Source organism: Malania oleifera, chromosome 6 (assembly GCF_029873635.1).
Source record: "Malania oleifera isolate guangnan ecotype guangnan chromosome 6, ASM2987363v1, whole genome shotgun sequence".
Classification (NCBI taxonomy): Eukaryota; Viridiplantae; Streptophyta; class Magnoliopsida; order Santalales; family Ximeniaceae; genus Malania; species Malania oleifera.
Window position 1 is genome coordinate 27,330,103 of NC_080422.1, and position 20,390 is coordinate 27,350,492.

At 35.2% G+C, this 20,390-nt stretch overlaps 1 protein-coding gene across 1 annotated transcript; it reads left to right on the top strand.

Annotated features, from left to right (window-relative positions):
- The first annotated feature begins 352 nt into the window (after positions 1–352).
- Positions 353–19,799, top strand: LOC131158519 (receptor-like protein 56). The gene is made up of 9 exons (XM_058113389.1): positions 353–563; positions 855–1,179; positions 1,678–2,063; positions 2,672–2,830; positions 3,794–3,868; positions 17,013–17,168; positions 17,629–18,405; positions 18,516–19,082; positions 19,240–19,799. Exons 1-9 carry the CDS (start codon positions 353–355, stop codon positions 19,797–19,799), a joined length of 3,216 nt encoding a protein of 1,071 aa, XP_057969372.1.
- The last annotated feature ends 591 nt before the right edge of the window (positions 19,800–20,390 follow it).

Consider the following 20,390-nt stretch of genomic DNA (forward strand, 5'->3'; position numbering starts at 1 on the left):
AATTTTAATAGTGTAAATGTTGTAATTCTTTTAAAAACTAAGTGAAAAATAAAACTATTTTCACAAATAAATCGTATTGAAAACTTTTATTTTTACTAATTTATTTCAGAGAAATATTGTAAAAATAAAAAAAAATTAGTCAACATTTTCGTATTTTTTAAAGAACTAAAAAAATAATTTTTAAAAAATTACTAATACGCAAGCCTTAATTATTCTCTCTGCATTGTTCTTAGCTGGTATTTAGAAGCATGTATATTAAAAATTAAATTTATATTTATATAAATTTAAAAGAAAATTTAAATGGATACAGTCAATTTAATGCTTTAAACACAAAATTAGAGGACTAATTAATATGAATGCTTCGTTCCATGACCGTCGTCAGCTCAAATTTACTTCCCATTTCAAAGTCGCTGCATCTTTCCTCACGCCATTGACAAAAGCCACTGCTTTCCAACCACTCCTTCTCCTCCTCTTACCCATAAATCACGCTAATGACTTTCCTGCTATGGCTCTGGAAAGAAGGAATTTCGTGTCCACACCGGCGTATCCTGAGAATAGGCCTGGCAAAACGGGCGGGCGGGCCGGGTTTGGGCGGGTCACTAATGGGTCGGGTCATAAACGGGTTGGGTCATAAACGGGTTAATGTTAAACGGATCATACACATGCCAATCCTAACCTGCCCATTTAATAAACGGGCGGGTAACGGGTCACCCGTTTAAAAATATATAATTTTTGTATTTTAAAATTTCATATAAAATGACATTAAAAAAAAAAAACTGCATTTTATTTATTAATTTCTAAATAAAAAGAAATGGTGTGTGGAGCTGGGGTGGGGGGGTGTTGACGTGGAGAAGTGGTCTGTGGAGGTGGAGCTGGCCAGACGAGGAGACTGGAGACTGGAAGGCTGGCGACGACATTTTCGTCCAGGACCTTGTCGGAGACGAAGGGTGACGACGGCAACTGTGCTCCGGTGTTGAGATCATGGGGGTGTGCCGGTTCACAATTGCTGCTCTGGGCATTATGGTATGGGAGGTTCGGCTATGTTGCCGGAGTGGCTGTGAGTGGGGTTGAAGTTGCTGGGGACGGAGAAGATGTCGTGGACGAGAGGTCAGAGAGACGACCTAGGCGCCAGAAGAGGAGACTAGAGAGTGGAGACTGGAGAGGCGCGGCGCGGCGCTGGTTAGGGAGTCGGGAAGGGGAACTTTACCTTAGGGTTTATTTTTTTTAAGTGTGTCAGTGTGTGTGATTGTGAAGTGTGAACCGTGAGGGTGAGGTGAGGCGTGCGCGTGTGAGAACTGAGAAGCACTGAACTGAAATTAACGGGTTAATCCGTGATCCGTCCAATTATTAAATGGGTTAACTTTCTTAAACCCGAACCCGTTTTAAATGGACGGGTCCGGGTGACCCGACGGGTTATGACCCGTTTTGCCAGGCCTACCTGAGAAGTTGAATATTATTCCACGCGCTTAAAGGGGATTATATAACGACTACATATAACTACACACACACACACGCGCGCACTCTAGCTCTTTCTCTCTCTCTCTCTCTCCTTTTTTCACTTCTCATTTAAGTAATGGAGGGCACTGGAGCTCTGCTGGTTAGGAAGAAGTGTAACTCTTCTCTTTGGGCATCGAAGACAGTTGTAGTACTGCTGTTGTTCTTGCTTCTTACCTGCAGCCATGGAGGAAGAAGCAGCAGCAGCAGCAGCGGCAGAGGTTGCCACGCAGAAGAGAGGAAGGCTCTATTACGCATAAAGGACTTCGTCAAGTCCAACTGGCTTAGTTCTTCTTCTTCGTCTACTACTGATATTTTTCCTTCATGGGTGGCTGGGGCAGCAGAGAGTATTGACTGCTGTAAGTGGGAAAGAGTGAAGTGCAACTCCACTACTGGACGGCTCATGGACCTCTCCCTCTTTAATATCAACAACATAACCTATTATGAACGTTTAGAATGCATACGTTGTGAAGATAGGCTTCTGAATGCCTCCCTCTTTCTCCCATTCCAGGACCTCACAACCCTTAACTTGTCTCTTAATTCCATCTCCGGCTTTCTTCCAAATCAAGGTATGTCAACTTACTACAATATGTTTTTTTTTTTTAATTATTATTTAGGGGTAAAATGACTAGCAATCACTGGGAGACCCATCGCTAGCGTATTTGTTATAGATTGGTGCATATCACTTGTATATGTATACTTTGAATATTTGACTCGTTATTGGGTCGGTGGAATAACTATTCTTTGAAATAAGATGTAAGAGGATAGCTATTATTTATTTATTCCCTATATAATAGGACTTATAGAAAGTTCACATTGTTATTTACTTTATAATAACAACTTGCTTTCTTGTATAATCTATTTTTTTTGAAACGGACTTTCCTGCAATCAACAAGAATCAAATCAATTATAACTAATCTATTGATAAGACTAGGTATTTACGTATTTTAATTCGACTCACCAATGCATATTTTTTATTTTATATTAGTATAGTGATAATCTTTATCATGAAAAGCACATGGCTATGCATAAGTCAAACACTTGTTTCATTATGTTTCATGCATTGTTGAGGATCAATTCGGAGCCACTTACCATACAACAAGCGTAGAAACTGATCAGAGGTTAATTTGATCCCACTGGGTATTGCACAATAAAGAATTGATTTTGTTGATTGCAGGTTTTGAAAAGTTAACAAGTTTGAAGAAGTTAGAAATCTTGGACTTGGGCTATAATTACTTTTACAAGAGAAACATCTTCCGATCACTTGGCCAACTGACTTCACTCAAGACTTTGATTCTTGGTCACAATGGTCTTGATGGATTCTTTCCGATCCAAGGCATGCTTACCTACTCTACATCCATATTCAAGTTTTGTTTTGTTTTTTGTTTTTTGTTTTCCCCGAGTCTTGTTGAGTTGAAAATACGTTATGTTCTTTAAAATACTTAAATTTTTTTAGTTGACTAAAATAATTTGATTTTGCTTCCTAATATTTGGGATCATTTTCAATGTTCCCCTTGAGTTATACTTGATCGTTATATGTGTCTCACATTTAACATAAATATGACCAACTCAGTTTTGACCTCATTTATTAAATACAAGTTGGGTCAAATTTAACAACACTCGTTTTTAAAACATTTTCGTATAATTCAAGAAGACATTCAAAATGATCCCAAAAATTTGGAAAAATTAGATTTTTAAAAATGCAAACCTGACAATAATTTGGGGAATAGTTAATTTAAAATTGGAGTCAACGTTTCTTAATTTAAAACTTAAGAGTGGACATTAAGTTTCATATAAAAAATGAAGTTATTTTCAGTCCATAAAAATAGTCTTATTTTTTATTTCTAGATTTCTTAAAAATAAAAACGTGTCGTCCTATTTTCAATTTTATAAGATTTATTTGGAGAACTTGAAAATATTAATAAAAAATATTTTCAACTTTCCCACAACTAGACAATTGGATAAAAATCCACTAATATATTTTTTATTATTAGAAAACTTGATAATGAAAGACAAAAATTATAGTATGAAAAATAAAAATAACCTCAAATTAGGTACTAACACAATGTTTGGTGTATAAAAATGAAATCAAATCAATTGGTAATTTTATTGTTATACACTTGCGTTGTGTAAGTTATCATTTAATTGCACTTCTATTTCATTTTCTTATGATATATTGTTTATCAAAAATAGAAAACATATATTTTGACAACCTAATATATATTAATTATTTCACCGTAATCAAGATCATGAACACTTTAGGTCGTATATTACTTTGTGTTTTTGCTATTGAGTGCAGAATTGTCATCTTTGAAGAACTTGGAAACGTTGGATCTAAGTCATAATCATTTCTTGTATTCCTTCTCTATGCAAGGTATGACGATGATTATTGAAATTCCTCTTTAAGCTCAAGATTTTTATATGACTTCCTAAACACTACGATTTTGTATTTTATTCGTTTGTTTGTTTTGGAGCCATAATGTGACTTGATATAAATGTCAAAATTTTTTGGAGCCTTTAAATGGAAATTAAATAAAAGCATTCCTATAAATTGGAAATATTAAAGTGTGTCTTTTCATTTAAAGTCATTTCATGGAGCATTTTATATTCTCTTAATCGAACGGCAGCTAAAAGTCATCTAAAAGTTAGTAGCATATAAAATAGAGTAAACTTTGAGAATTATAGTGTACCAATTTTTTGTTACTTACATATGTATCTTGTTATATCTTTTAAAAGAATGCTATGTTTTTTTGTGCCTGAGGTATTTTCAATAAATAGTTTCTCGAGTGGAATTAAGATTTTTTTTGTTTTTGTTTTTTTGTTTTTGTTTTTGTTTTTTTTTGGTTTTTTGTTTTTGTTTTTGTGAAAGTGGTGTGAGAACTCAAATAATCCTCTTAGAAATGTAGGATACCTTATAAAGTAAGCGGTGACTTACAAGAAAAGGGCAAATAGGATATTTAGAGTTGTAGAAATTGTAGAGAGAGTTGATAAGAGTAAAAATATAAGGGAGGTGAACGATAATATATTAGAAGATGTAAGAATGAGAGGGAAAGAGAAAGAGATTAAGAGAGACATAGAGATAATTAAGGAGAGTGGGAGAGGAAATGAAGAGGATAAAGTGATAAAGAGGGCAAAATTAGTGTACCAACCACACTGTGTGAATATATATAGAGGTATTTTATAAAATTAATAAAACAAATATTTATACCCCCACACTGCCCAGCCAAACTTGGGATTACAAGTTGTTCCCAATTCCTTACCTTGATAACTAGACTTAAAACCATTGTGTACTTGATAGACTCCTTTTAATTAGATAAAAACCTTGTCTTAATTTCACATTCATTGTAGTTTGACTTTATTTACATTCCATTTTGGCTCACCTTTTTTTCAGATGTGTCATAAGGTCCAAGGGCAAGTTAGGCTTCCCATTTGAGGCCCATTGTGGGCTTGAGAGTCAGCAGTTGCTTTGAGCTTGACCTATTATGCCCCAACACATTAGTCTGTAACCCCTCTTAGGTCCAATCAACCCTTACCATTGGCCTTCATATTCCTTTTCTCACCAGCTTGAACACTTTAGAAACTCCCCTAATAGAAGCATATTCCTAAAAACTACTCCTTGACACTTGGCAGCATAAAAAGAAGCAAATAATGAACCCCCCAAAAAATATAAATACACAAAATGAATTAGTAGATTCAACCTCACAGTATTCGCAAAGCATAACAAAGTCAGGGGGGAATTTTAGAGCATAGGAGATTTCTAGCTTGGGGAGTCTCCCTATAAATGGGTTATTGTGTGTAGAAATAAGCCATCTTTTGGAGAGAGAAAAGGCATTCAAGTAGAAGAAATGAGAGTAAAGGAGAACATAGAAGGGGAGATTAGAGAAGATTAGAGAAAGAGAGTCTATTATGGTGAGGAGTATATAGATAGAAGGAAGGAGCTATGAGAATTGGTTGTTGAGAAAAGCTCATAGAAGCCAAATAGAAGAGCTCCATTAGATCAAAGTAGGAAATAGAGAGACAATGCAAGACAAAGGAAGAGAAGGAGCAGAATATAGATTCTAACAGGTATTTAGGTTCTTCTTCATCTTAGTGGAATGCTTGGTTGTCTTATAGATTGTTTGGGTTTGGGTAATTGGACTTAGGCATGTGTTATGAGTGGATGAGAAAAATACATGGTATATTGAACAAAATAATTTATAGTGTAATTTGATGGGTGCTGTAGTGTGTAGATGAAGTTAAAATTGTGTTCAATGGAAGGAGTATTAATTGCAATGTCAAATTTAGTGTTATGTGTATGATCAAATAATGCCAATTATGTCTGGATGGGATCTTGATATTGAATTGCAAAATTTTGGAAACTAGGATAGACTCAATTCAACTCTGTGTTGTTTGGAACAAAGTTGGGTTATTAGTTGCATTGTTTTGAGTGTGTGGGTTGATTGATTTCAATGCTGCTTTTGAACCATTATTTGAGTAAATTGTTCTTGAATCAAACTATTTAAGTGTATTCAAATCATCCACCCTTAAGTATCGTTTGAATTAAAAATCCACCTGAGGATTCAGATTGGTTAAATTCATGATTCATACTTGAAAACCAAAGTCAAACATACCCAAACTCGATCAACCATACCTAAAAACTTGGTCAACCAACCCATAAACTCTGTTAACCTAACCCGAAAGCTCGATCAACTTAACCCGAAAACCCGATCAACCTAGCCTAAAAGCCTAGTCAACTTTTCATAAAAACTTGATCAAGCCTACCTAGAACACGGTTAACAAACCCAAAAACCTAGTCAACTTAACTTGGAAATTTGGTTAACCATACCCAAAAACTTGGTCAACCAACCTGTAAACCTGGTCAATCTAACTTGAAAATTGGTTAGTTTAACTCGAAAACCCGGTCAACCTAACATGAAACCCGATCAACCTAACTCAAAACCCAATCAAACTTTGACTAAAACTCGGTCGAATCATATGTATACTCAGTCAATATTTGACTAAAAAACTCAACCATATTTGTACCTAATCAATCTTTTACTAGAAAATTCAATCGAATCCAACCTAAAACCCCCCAGGTTTGTTTTTTTGGTTAGAAAAGAGAAGAAAGAAAAGGCAGAAAATTTGCAACCTTCGAGTCTACGTGTTTGGTTAGAAAAGAAAAGAAAAGAAAAGAATAAATAGAGAAGAAGAGAACTTCGACTTGTTTTGGGTAAAAGAACGGACAAGAATAAAAAAGATTAAAGAAGGAGCTTGAGTATTGTTTGGTAGAACTAAAAATAAAAGGAAAGAAATAGAGAAGAGAGGAAGATTAAGAGCACAAAGAGAGAGAGAGAGAGAGAGAGAGAGAGAGAGAGAGAGAGAGAGAGAGAGAGAGAGAGAGAGAGAGAGAGAAGTCATACTTGATAAGTAGAGAGGCAACCTCCTGCAGTGCATTTGGTTAGAGTTGGGAGTGGTAGCTGGCCAGAGAAACACAATAAATATGATAATGATGCCCCAAGGCTGACAATCTCTCCTTTTTTATGATGTCTAACCTATTAGGATTTTACTTAATCTTTGCATTTGAGTTTGTACTTATCATACCTTGATATGCAAAGATTAGTTTACCTAGAACCACTAATGGGTTGTTATCATCAAAACATGACAATTAAATTCATGTAGCCACCAAGGCTAACATATACATTGTGTCTGATGTATATGTAAGATGGTTGAGAGGTTTGATGTATTGTTCACATACTTTGGATAATAAAGGTAGTGAATCTTTGTTATTTGCTCCCGTGGATGTAGGCATTACCGAACCATGTAATTCCTTGTGTTATTGTATTGTTATTGCTTTTATTTATTTGTCATGGTTGTGATTTGTTCTATATATTAATCATAAAGTGCTACTTTGTGTGTTTGATCCTTTATATATATCCTGTTGTGAAATTTATTTTTCACAACACCTATTCCACATGAAAATCTTGCAAGTATGATGGTGGCTGAGTAGGACGACTAGATTGTCAAGGTGGTGAAGGAGAGGGTAAAAAAGTGGATGGGGATGGGTGAGAGATAGGTGGTGAGGAAAAATAGGGTGACAAAGATGAATTTTATATTATATGGTCAAAAGAAGGAATTGGACAAGGTAGGACAAGTTCTGTCGGCTTAGGAGTAGATGATGCAAAAGGGAAGAAATCTTAGTGGAAGAGAACATCTCGAGACACAAAGACTTTATGTGTTGCAAGGTTATAAAAATGGTATCCCTTTTGACCATATGGATAACCAAAAAAAGCACATCGAGTTGCTCTTGGATCACACTTTGCTAGGTTTTGCAAGTGAATGGAAGCAAAGCATAAGCATCCAAAAACTCGCAAGTGATTGTATGCAAGTTTGACATTATGTAATCTCTCATAAGGAGACAAACCACCTAAAATATGAGAAGGGGTTTGGTTAATGAGATAAGTTGATAATTTGCAGTAAGAATGACATCCACCCCCAAAGTTTTTAGGCATACGAGCTTGAAAAATTAATGCATGGGCAACATTAAGAAGGTGATAGTGTTTGCGTTTAACTCCTCCTTTTTTTGGGGATTGTTGACGTAATTGGTTTAATGTACGATGCCTTTGGGGGAATAGAATGAGGGCATGTCAAACTCAGGCCCATTATCACTTTGGATGAATTGTATGGTGGTGGAGAATTGGTTTTTAACAAGGTGAATGAAGGATTGCAAGAGAGAGCAGGTCTCAGATTTATGGCGCATTAAGTAAACCTAGGTACAATGGGTATAATCATCAACAATGGCAAGAAATTAGTATGCCCCAATAGTGAAAGGGACACGATGGCTCCCTCAAATATCAACATGCAATAGGTCCAAAGGTTTAAGAGAAGAAATGAAACTAGGTGGAAAAGGTGCACGATCATGTTAGTTAATGGACGAATTAAACCTAATTTAAAATTGGAACTACAAATCTCTAGGAATTTATTAGAAAGAAAAGGAAAATTTTTATTTGACAGAAGATCCAAACGACAGCGCCAAAGTTGGGAAATGGATGTGGATGTAGCCACCTGATAACAAGCATTCTTGGTGTTGATGAGGTGCATAAGTCGTCCCGCTCAGTTCCCATCCCAATCATCTTCATCATGTATATGTTCTGAATAAAATAAAAATCAAAAGAAAAAATAATGAGACAATGAAGGGTTTTGCACAATTTATGGATTAAATTTTAAGTTGAAATGAAAAGTAGGGATGCAAAGGATATTGTCAAAAATAAGATTGGAAGAAAAGTGAACTAATCCAATATGAGTAATGGTGGCATAGGAGCCATACAGTAGTTTAACAATACGACCATGTACTAGGAAAGATTGGGTTAGAGCAGTGGGTGAGCGAACCATAAGTTCAGTTGCCCCACTATCAAGAATCCATAAAGAATCATTATTATACTTACCTGACAATGAAGATTCCACACTACCTACTTGGTGTGTCATGGATTGAGGGGAAAAAGAGTTGTTGAAAATGGCCAAAAGCTGCTGGCACTATTCAAGGGTGAAAGGAAGACTACTAGTAGATGGATTGGAAGAAGCTTGATGAGCACTATGCTTAGAACCCTGATTGGGCTTAGAATTACGAGGTCCTAGAGGGAAGCCATGGACGCGGTAGCATTGATCCGCAATATGACCCTCTTTGCTATAGTGAGTACATTTGATAGACTTCCTAGGTGGACCAAGGCATCATTCCTTTCATGGCTGATAGTTGGTGGCGGCCAAAGCAATACCTTCAATGGATGGTGGAGGCAAAACGCTGCAATGGCATTCTTCTTGAAGCATGATAACATAGGTGCAGTTGAGAGTGGGAACTGGACCAATCAGAAGTATTCGCCCATGGATCACAGTGCAGGAATTGTTGAGCCCAAAAAAATAAATAAATTCAAGACATGATCTAGTTCTTGCTGTGTGAAAGTCTCCTTGCGTGCGTTGCAGGTGCAAGTAGACGTCCCATGAACTGCACGTAGCTTGTCCCAAACACTCTTCAATTTGGCAAAGTACGCACTAATTAATAAATATCATTGAACAATATTGTTAATATCTTGTTGAAGCTTGTATAAGAGAGGGCCATTGACTTGGGAGTATCGATCTTTCAGATCATCCCAAATGGCGTGGGCAGTTTCACAATCGATCACACTATTAGAAATCTCTTTCGAAATAGAATTGAGAAGCCAAGAAATTACCATAACATTGCATCGTCTCCATTGTGGGTGTTCCAAGGGTTTCGGAAGATGGTGAAGGTGGCATGCCATCAATGAAGCGTATTTTGCTTTTTTGCTTGGAGTACGAGAATCATTACATGACTCCATGTGGAATAATTGTCCTCCGTGAGTGGTGGAGAAACCAAAATTAGTTTAGGATGATATAATTGTTGAAGGCATGAGTGATGATTAGGATCATCATATTTTTCCACCTTAGTTGCCTTTCAGGCATGAGAAGTGAACTTGTCTGTTTTTTTTTTTGAAAAAAAAAAAAAGGATCTAGTTTGACTTGGGGCGCGGGTATGTTTAGTGGCATGGGTTGGGCTCAAGTTAGTGTTTGTTGGCTAAAATAAAATGTGCAACCCAAAGAGAAATGGAATGGAGTGACTGTGTGTGCGTGTGTGGACTGGGCTTTAGCCTAAGAAAAATAGCCCAAAACCCACCTTCTTCACCTATGAATAGAAAGGCAATATGAAGGTTGTGCACCCCAACTGTTTGAAAAAATGCTCAATGATAGAGAGCATCATAATAATCCCACAATCAAAAGTAGTGGAATTCTGAAAAATAGAACACACACTCAACATTTGACAGTAATGTTGATGTGAGAAGATATGAGAAATACATCCTCTTTTTAATAGTATTCAAAAATAGAGGAACGAAACTGAGGAGAATTATCCTCAAACAGAAGTTTAACCTCTCAATGATCGATTTGCTCTAATACCATGATAAAACTATAGCATATAGAAACGAGGGGGAAATAGAGAACAAACAAATAGAGTAAAGAATGAATTGTTATTAATGTATTTTTCCAAACTCTATACAACCCATATTTATATATGTAAATGGGAAACATAAAATTGAATGCAATTAATCTACACGCTCATGTTCATATTTAGATGATTTTCTGACTTCTCTTAACTAGGAAGTTCACGTAATATCAGTCACTAATTTGCTTAATACTTTTTGTGATCTTAAGCAAGATTGTTGCTGAAAGGTAAGGTGTACTCCCAAGAGGGGGGGGGGGGTGAATTGAGTTTATAAAATTTTCTTTGCAAACTCTTTAAGTATAACTCATTTTCAACTTAAGTTGATTATAATCACACTCTCCAATCAACAATTTAATTCTTATCAACCACTTTATTTATATTAACCAACAACAGGTGATGTTGTTTATACAACTTTTAGTGCTTTAATGAATAACAATTCCATATCAGATTTATACATGAAGGACAATATTGATTTCAACAAATAATCTTAAGTGTCCTTGTAATTTTGTTTCAATTGAATGATTTATTAAATTCAGTTTCAATATTTAGCACTTCAGTATTTGAATCCAATACTTCAATACATAACCAAATTTCAGAATCAATAATTCTTCTTAGTTATGAACAAATATATAACTTCAATACCCCAATCTGAAGTGTTTTTGCAAAATAGATAAGGCAATCATACATGTTTTATATCAGCTGTGTTGATTTTGGTGTAATCCCAAGAGGGGGGGGGGGGGTGAATTGGAAATTAAAAATTTTTTTTCCTAGGTTCAACAAACCAGGAGCAGTAAATACACAACCTAGGGTAGTCTAAGCATATATCAATTCAATAGATATATATGATATGTAACGACCTGTATATTTTACCGTAATAATTTTTTTTTTCATAATACATTTAATATAATTATCATGTTATCCTGTTTAGCTGATAAGACATAATCCACCTGGACCCATGGGTACTAGGGATATACCTGAAATACAATTCTGATACCTAAGCAGCGGAAAACATAAAAACATATACATATCCAGTTATCCAACGAGTACAATACCATAGTTTTTCCGACCATGTCAATGACATATACTCATTCCAAAAAGACAAAAAATGTGCCCTAGGGTCATAACCCAAAACTCCTGGCATAACGGCTTACCCTTTTTGATAGGGTAAGACAGTCGACCTCTAACATTACGGAGCTCTATTCGCTCTTCTATTTGGGAGTCCTGAAATGTTTATATAACTGAGATGATACACCTCTCAGTAAGGGAAATAAACTAACATCAGTATGTGGCAACATGAGTATTTTTGTGTTATACATCATATCAGTACATACATCATATCTAGTAAAAATTGTTGATATCATATCTGAATAAAACATGATTCCTTATAACATAATACAACGTACTAAATTACTAAACATGAAAATCATCTTATATAACGGTATAATATTGAAATAACACCCAGGATGGATAGCTAGCTGATGTCATGTCTTACCCCCACATGACTAAGTTGTGCAGCCCGAAGGCGGGACCTTGCAATGACTGGCCGACCATGTTAGATCAATCATAAGTCTGTAAGTATGATGGGTCTGTCCCACCTGGTCTCGGACTTCCAGGGGAACAACTCCACTTTACACTAACTGCCATCTCCCACACTACTGGTTGTGTGGTAGCACTATCATAATTCTAAACATATAGGTACGGTACCGTACTCCTGAAACTGAACTAAACCATACCATCTGGGTTCCGATATCATATTATAAGTTTCATATACTGAACATAACTATTTCATATTCCATAGCAATAACTGACATATTAATGTTTCATAGATCCTATCATATCTTACATGTTTATGGCATATGTGCCAACCTGAATCACAGCATCTGCGTTGGCATAACATATCATGTAAATCATAGCATTTGTGCCAGCACATCATAACCTACTGAATCATGAAATCTCTATACTGTTTAACATAATATTTAGAACATAGTTCCTGTACTATTATATGGTTTTTCCTGAAAACTAGTAATACATGATTACTCTGGGAAAACATAATATTCCATTAACATAATTTCTATGGTAAATGTTACTCATGCCACATAGAAAGGGTAATATTCAAAACATAAAATCTGTTCTAAAATCATATTTACGATATTATATAGGAAAATCATATTTCTGATCAACAACATTATTCCTAAACATAATTTTACAATATAAATATTTACCTGAAGTTAAATGCTGTAAAATAATAAATATATTTTCATAAGAAGACCAACTTAGTTTATCCCCTTACCTGACTTACTAAGAAGCTCACAAAATACCCAATCCTACACTTGTAATGTTCCCAGCACAATACCCTGAAATTAACATTTCCCCCAACAAAAATTCAGTATAGACTCATCTAAAACTTTTCCTCAACCTAGAAATACCAAATACACTAATAAATATTAAAATAATCAACTTACCCAAATTTTGGGATGGTGCCCAAGTAGGCCTAACCAATGATCCACTCCAACAGATATGGAGAGAATCTTCCCCCGAGTAGCGTGGCAGCTTCATATCGTCGAATCAACGAAGAACGAAGCTGGAATCAAAAAGAGAATGAGTGGAGGACGATTTTTGGGTGAGAGAAAAAAGTTGTATGCAGAAATCTCACTGAAAACCCGAGTTTGAGCTATTTATATACCTGCCTTCATCGACTGGACACGTCACTTCGTTGATGAGGCCAAGTAGATAGTTTTCGATGAACACTTGTTCATCGTCGACGAATTTCAAGCCTTGCAAATAGTCCTCTCGGTAATTTTTTGTTGACGAGATCCTACTGTTACCCCCTTAAAAACTTTCTTTTCTCTCATTTATTTTATTATTTAATTGATATAATTCACTGTGTCATTTTGAAGGGATATATATACAATCTCCCAAAATTATAACCGTTGGGGACACGATGGTCATTTTGAAAAAGATTAAATATAATTAACTCTTATTTTCTGCTGTAAAAACACGTGAACTCGAGAGGTTCGGTCATCCGAAGCTAAGGGTCAGTTGCCCGAACAAACTCTATAAATTTGAAAATTTAAGGGTTTGGTTGTCCATGCATAGTATCGGTTGGCTAAGGTGAGGCAATCTGAACTCTTTGTAGGTTTGGTAGCCCGTCATTTGGTGTCGGTTACCTGAAGGGTCCATTTTGGTCGATCGTGATAAAATTACTCTTGAAGGTTGGTTTACTAAGGACGATGTGTAAGATGGGTATAGTGCGTCAGACGCCCTAGGCAGATGTGTGAAAAATTGGATGGTCACCTGAGTCAATTAAAAAATCATTTATAAATGCTTCACTCGACCAAAGGATTTTGAACACTATAGGTCAGTCGACTGGGGACTGTACAAAATGACCATTGCCCTGTTTTTGTTCATGAACTTATTCAACTATGTGTGAATAAGTTTATAGCATTATGCACAAGGGTTTTGAGTCCTAATGGTCAGTCTACGGTCATTTGAGCATATAATCCTTATTATGCATGAGATGCAGTCATTACAGACCATAATTATTACAGACCCAAAAATTTAATTTGCAAATATAATTGAAAAATGGGTCTTCACTTCCTTTGCTTTTCAAATGCCTTCCTGTGGTGTGATCATTTTGATCCTTATGGCTTCCACTGTGTCTTTACTATCCTTGCGTGCTATGGTTAATTTTTTTCAAAAGGTTAGTGCACAGGTAAGATACAAAGTGAATTGTCATTATCAAACCAGGATCTGACTCACAGAGTCAACAAGTTGTACTTTCAACAATTTTAGCTTTCAAGGCTTTAACATAAAATTTAATCCAATCAAACTTCAACAATTACTTTAAATAAAGTAATATTGATTAACAATCAAGTATATCAAACAATCAATCCAAGTTCAGTTCTTGTATGATGTTCAAGATTAGTTTTGTAAATTTCAAGTACCAATATATGATAGATTAACAAATCTCAGAATATTCAAGATCTGAAGTTCCTTTCAATCAATAAATAGTTATAATGTGAAAGATATTCTTAGAGATTTGATTTTACATGGCCTGAAACTTTCCTATAATTAATAGGGCAATTTCACTTCAGCAACCTAATTAAATCAGTATTCAAGGTTACTTTTGAATTTGTCAAACAACTTAACAACCAAATAATAATAACCAATATGTTTCTTGGTTTTGAATGTGAAACAAATTCAATATTTTAGTGAGCTTCAAAATTTGATAAACTCATTTCTCAATCAACCAATCAATATAGTATGCTGATTTTAAATATGGATTAAAACAAGAAATTTCAACAACTTTCAATATTCAGCAAGTAATTAATGATCATACACGTAGGTTATACACTTGCAGAAAATTAAAGAGAGTAGGAAGAAGAGCTAAAGACCGTATTCTTTACAAGGTTTAGCAAGCGGCCTACGTCCTTACCCCAAGCAACCGCTATGAGGAATTTTCTTTCCAACTTTCTCACCAGGCAAAGTTACAACCTCTCCTTATTAGGTGGAGATCCCTCTCTAACAAGAATACCCCTTCTCGTTAGTCCAACAATTCAATAACCTTGAACCGTAAAAAAAATATCTCTCTAATAAGAATACCCCATCTCGTTAGCTAACAATTCAAAAATCCTAAATCGTCAAATAATAGCAAGAGAAACAACTTGTGTACAAGCAACACTCTCAACAAGAGCAGATTAGTACAATTGAATAACAATATACTTCAATCAATAATCAATATAGAAAGATGAAGCTCAAATTATTGCTACCAGATTTCTGATTTAGAATTGAAATTCTTATTACAAACAAATCAGAAAACTTGTGGCTTTGTCAGCAATAACACAACAATAGGTTTAGAAAATTTTAGCAATGGACTCTTGAATTTTTATTTGTATGTGCCTACTAGTTGTGTTTAATTCATTAGAATAACATGTATTTATAGAGTTAAAAAGTAAATTTTCATGTTGCCCTAGTTAATTGGAGTATTTCCAAAGTTTTTTGAAAGTTTGAGGGCCAAGCAATCAAATTTGGAAACATTCCCTTGCTGTTATAAATTTAAATTGTCGAAGGTCAGTCTACTATGACCTGAGGTCAATCACCTGATCCTTTACAATTCAGGGTATTTTTCAAACACAGAATGGGGTTAGTCGCTTGATCCTGAGAGGTTAGTCGCCTGATTCTATTCTGTCTGCTTAATATTTTTAGCATTTAAATGTTAGTCAACTGATAATGAAGCATCAGTCGCCTAATCGTGCAAAACATATGCTTTTAAAAACTTTGTTTCCAAAAACTCCTTTTAGCTTTTAAACTTGGAATATTGAAATGAGACTTTTGAAAATTGTTTTTCGGGGTTTTCAAACATAGCTCTCTAAGTCAATATTAATTCCTAAGAACTTCATGCATCAATATTGAATTGTTTGAAGTACTTACATGAGATTTCTTAAGGACTATGACTTTCTAATCATTAAGTCTTCATGTATTTGTTTTGCTCTCAATGTCTTCATGTATTTGCTTTGCTTACAATCATAGCTCATTGACTTAAGTACATACTTTCATCAAGTTCTTCTAACTTTAAGTACAAGCTTTCAATAGACTTTTTATGTATTTGATCTTGATCTTTTATCAACACACTTGAGTCCTGAAATTTCACTAAACAAAATATATAAAGTCCCTTTGATTTGTCATCATCAAAATAAGATTCTAAGCCTTGTGAGGCCAACAGTTGCCATGAATTATGGCCTTCCTCAACAGGTTTAGTTCAGTTTAAATAGTTCTTTAAAGTAAAAAACTAAATCCAAACTGGAAAACTCGGTTCCTTGCTTTTCCAAACCAAAAGTAAAGGATCCAAAGAATAAACAAAAAAAACCAACCGATTGCAGTTCGGTTAGTATAGTTTGCTGGTTTTGTTGGCACCCATTCATCTTGAAATGCATATAATAAGTATGATATTTGGAATGGTCTTAGAAGTGCAATACGTGAGCAATTTAAAGTATTAGTTAGGCTGAATTAAATTATGAAATTTGGTTTTAGTTTTCCAAACACCACCAAATTTCTTTACCTTTGCCATTGTTGAGGGTAATGTGTTCATTTGTTTTATTGGAGGTCTCTTAGGAGCACCTAAGAGGTTGACAATGAAATTTCTATGCTAAACATTTTAGGATTAAATTGTGGTAAGAAGGGAATCAAGGCATTCAAAACATTTCAGTGTATGTGAGACACAACATAGCTTATTCTTTGAGCAATCTTAGCTTTTTAAATTGGAAGTAATACTTATATTTCGTTACACAAGGTCTGAAAGTTAATAGACTATTATTTTGCTCATCATATTTACTTTTATTTGAGGAATACCATATTAAATTCCAACTCAAAACCCTTATTCACTTACATATAAATTCTCTTCTTTTTTCTTTTCTCTCTTTCTCTCTCTCTTTAGATGAGTGCAAAAATTTGAGTATGTATGACACCATAATTTTTTTTTTTTAAAAAAAATACATTGTTGCATATATTTGAAAATGTTTTAAAATTGTCTCAGATTCTGAAAGACTGTCCCAACTGAGCAAGCTAAGTTACCTTGATCTGAGTAGCAATTCTTTTGACCAATCAGTGTTAAAGCCTTTAAGGGTGCTCCAAGCTCTTAGATATCTATCTCTTGAGTCAAATGGAATTAGCGGACAACTTTCTGACTTGGGTATGTGTTTGAAACCTTCTTGCTTTTTGGTTCAATTCATTTAATTCTTATGTTCATAGTAATGGACAAAAAATATTGAGAGAAAAAAGGAATGATCTTTTCTTTTTCAAATTTTACACTTCTTTTGAAGATATGGTAGCTATTAGGAATTTGGAGGTCTTAAATTTGTGGGGATAATCTTTTGAGTGGGAGTATTCCTCCAAGTATACGAGCATTACATTCTCTCAAGGCTTTATCTATAGTTGGCTCTAAGACTATTTTTCAGCTCGCTATAGGCTTAATGGCACTTTACCTCCAGGTAAGAATTAAGCAGCATGTCTAGCTTATCAATCCATTCATTTTTAATTTTCCTTGCAAATAGTTTTGTTCCATGTTTTACCATTGAAAGAATATCAAATTTTTGAAATCATTACTGGTTTGATTTATTTTGCATATTTGTGTGAACTAAAGTAACTTCAAGAGTTGGATATTAGTGATAACAATATCGAAGGGACCCTTCCTCAATGTTTGAATAATTTGACAAATCTTAGGCTTTTGGATCTCTCCAAGAATCAATTCACGGGGAAGCTTTCTGAATCTCTCATTTCCAGCCTAACAGCAATGGAGTACATTGATTTTAGCAACAATTCCTTCGAGGGCTTATTCTCATTTAGCTCATTTGCAAATCATTCCAAGCTTGAGGTTGTTCAATTCCTCAGTTTCAATGACAAGTTCCAGGTGGAAACTGACTTATCAATTGAGGTTCCCAAATTTCAACTAAAGGTCCTTATGTTATCAAACTGTAACCTAAATAGACTCTCAGGTGGTCATATTCCAAAATTCGTTTTGTTCCAATACAAGTTAATAAGCATCGATCTTTCCCACAATAACTTGACAGGACATTTTCCCAAGTTCTTGCTAGAAAACAATCCAGGACTAGACTACCTATTTCTTAGGAACAACTCTTTGGTGGGTCAATTTCGTTTGCCACTGACAGCTTGCTTCCATATTGATGTCTCAGACAATAAGTTGGTCGGTGAAATTCAGTCAAACATAGGGGAGATGCTGCCGCAAACAAAACGTATAAACATATCCAGAAATGCTTTTGGAGGACGTGTTCCATCCTCGATTAGCAACATCAGTGGGATTTGGCAATTGGACATGTCCTTCAACAAATTTTCCGGAGAGGTACCAAAAGAATTGCTTGCAGCTTGCACCCAATTGGAGTTTTTGCATTTGTCTCACAATAGATTTCATGGTCATATATTTTCAAAACACTTCAATATGAGCAGTTTAACTCTTCTGCATCTGGACCATAACTACTTCTCTGGAACTCTAAGCAATTTAACAAATTTGTATTTTTATCAGTTTTAGATATTAGCAACAATTACCTGTCTGGTCAGATTCCTCATTTGATGGGCAATGGGTTCTCGTTGCTTGTACTCAACATGCAGAATAATCTATTCAGTGGTCAATTTTCATGTGAAAATATTCCTTATGAATATTTAGACATTTCTTATAATGATCTTTCGGGAACTTTACCTTCATGTTCAATGGTTCAACGTTTGCGATACTTGCATTTAGAAGGGAATAGATTTGGAGGATCAATACCAGAAGCTTTTCTGAATTTTTCAGGAATATCATCACTAAACATTAGGTATAACAGTTTATTTGGAAAGATTCCAAGTGTGATTGGATCGCTTTCTAGATTAAAAGTCCTTTTGTTGAGTGGAAACCATTTGAGTGGACTAATGCCAAATGAGTTGTGTCAATTAAGTGAAATAAGCATGATGGATCTCTCCAATAACTCTCTTTCTGGGTCAATACCCCACTGCTTTAGCAAAATCACTTTTGGGAAATTTAGGGGCTTACAGTTCAGCTTTTCACGAAATTTTGAATTCATGTGGGATCGATCTCCGTATTGGGAACTTGGAGGTTTACTGAAGGGGCACAAAGTTGTTGGGGTGACAGTTCAATATTATGTATTGCAAGAAGAAGTTGGGCTTTGTCACAAAAAACATACTCAGGTCCTACAAGGGTGGGATCCTAAATAACATGTCTGGATTGGACTTGTCATGTAACAACCTCACAGGTGAAATCCCATATGAACTAGGAAATCTAAGTTGGATTCATGAAATGAACTTGTCCCACAATCGATTTGCCGGTCCTATACCAAGTTCTTTCTCAAACCTACGCCATATAGAAAGTTTGGACCTTTCTTACAACCATTTGAATGGGGAAATCCCTTCAATACTTGTTGATCTAGACTTCTTGGCAGTGTTCAGTGTGGTTCATAACAATTTATCAGGTAGAGTTCCAGACAAGGGGCATTTCTTGACATTCGAAGCAAGTAGTTTCATTGGAAATCCATTTCTTTGTGGGCAAATACTGAAAAAAAACTGCAGCCCCGTTGTTGAGCCGGCACCTCACTCTCCGGAAAAAAGCGACGGGAAATGGTATAAAGTGGAACCAGTGACCTTCTTTGCAAGTTTTGCTGCTTCATACATCACATTTTTCTTGGGGGTTATAGTTGTTCTCTATGTCAATCCTACTTGGCGACGAAGGTTGTTCTATCTAGCTGAAAAATGGTTCTTTTCGTGCTACTACTTTGTTTATGATGCTATTCGCAAGTTTGTAGCACATATGCGATGATAGTTGTTATGTAATTAATTATAAGTTTGGCTGGTATAAGATTATCAAAGTCTTTTTAGGTGTGATAGACAGACCTTATGTATTGTCCAATATAATGTGTACTGTTAATTGAATTATAAATTAGCACGTTTGACAAGTTTGCTGGTCTTCAATGGAAGCTCCTAGAGTTAAAGCTGCAACATTATATTTAGATCAGTGGAAAAGTTATGGCGTGTCCCAACTGCAGTGAAAGCTTCTTGGTCCCTCCATTTGATCATTTTATAGTTCTATAGATTTCTGAGTTCATTTATCCTTTTTTCCGAAAAAACATAACACCCAGATATTCAAATACCCAAATCACAATTACAAAATCCTGCAATTGTAAAAACCAACCATTTCTTATCCTTCTGTATGTATGTATGTATGCATGTATCTTGTAATTAAAGCTTGAATTTGGACCTTCCGTTGCATTGCATAACTGGTAACAGAACCTGTCCTAATATTTTTGGCTCTTTTATGGTTGCATTTTCTGTCTCCTTTTCATCCTTTTTTAGCTTCTCCTCACCTCTTCTCTTCTTTTTCCTGTTAGTTCTTCCTCCTATGCTTCAAGCT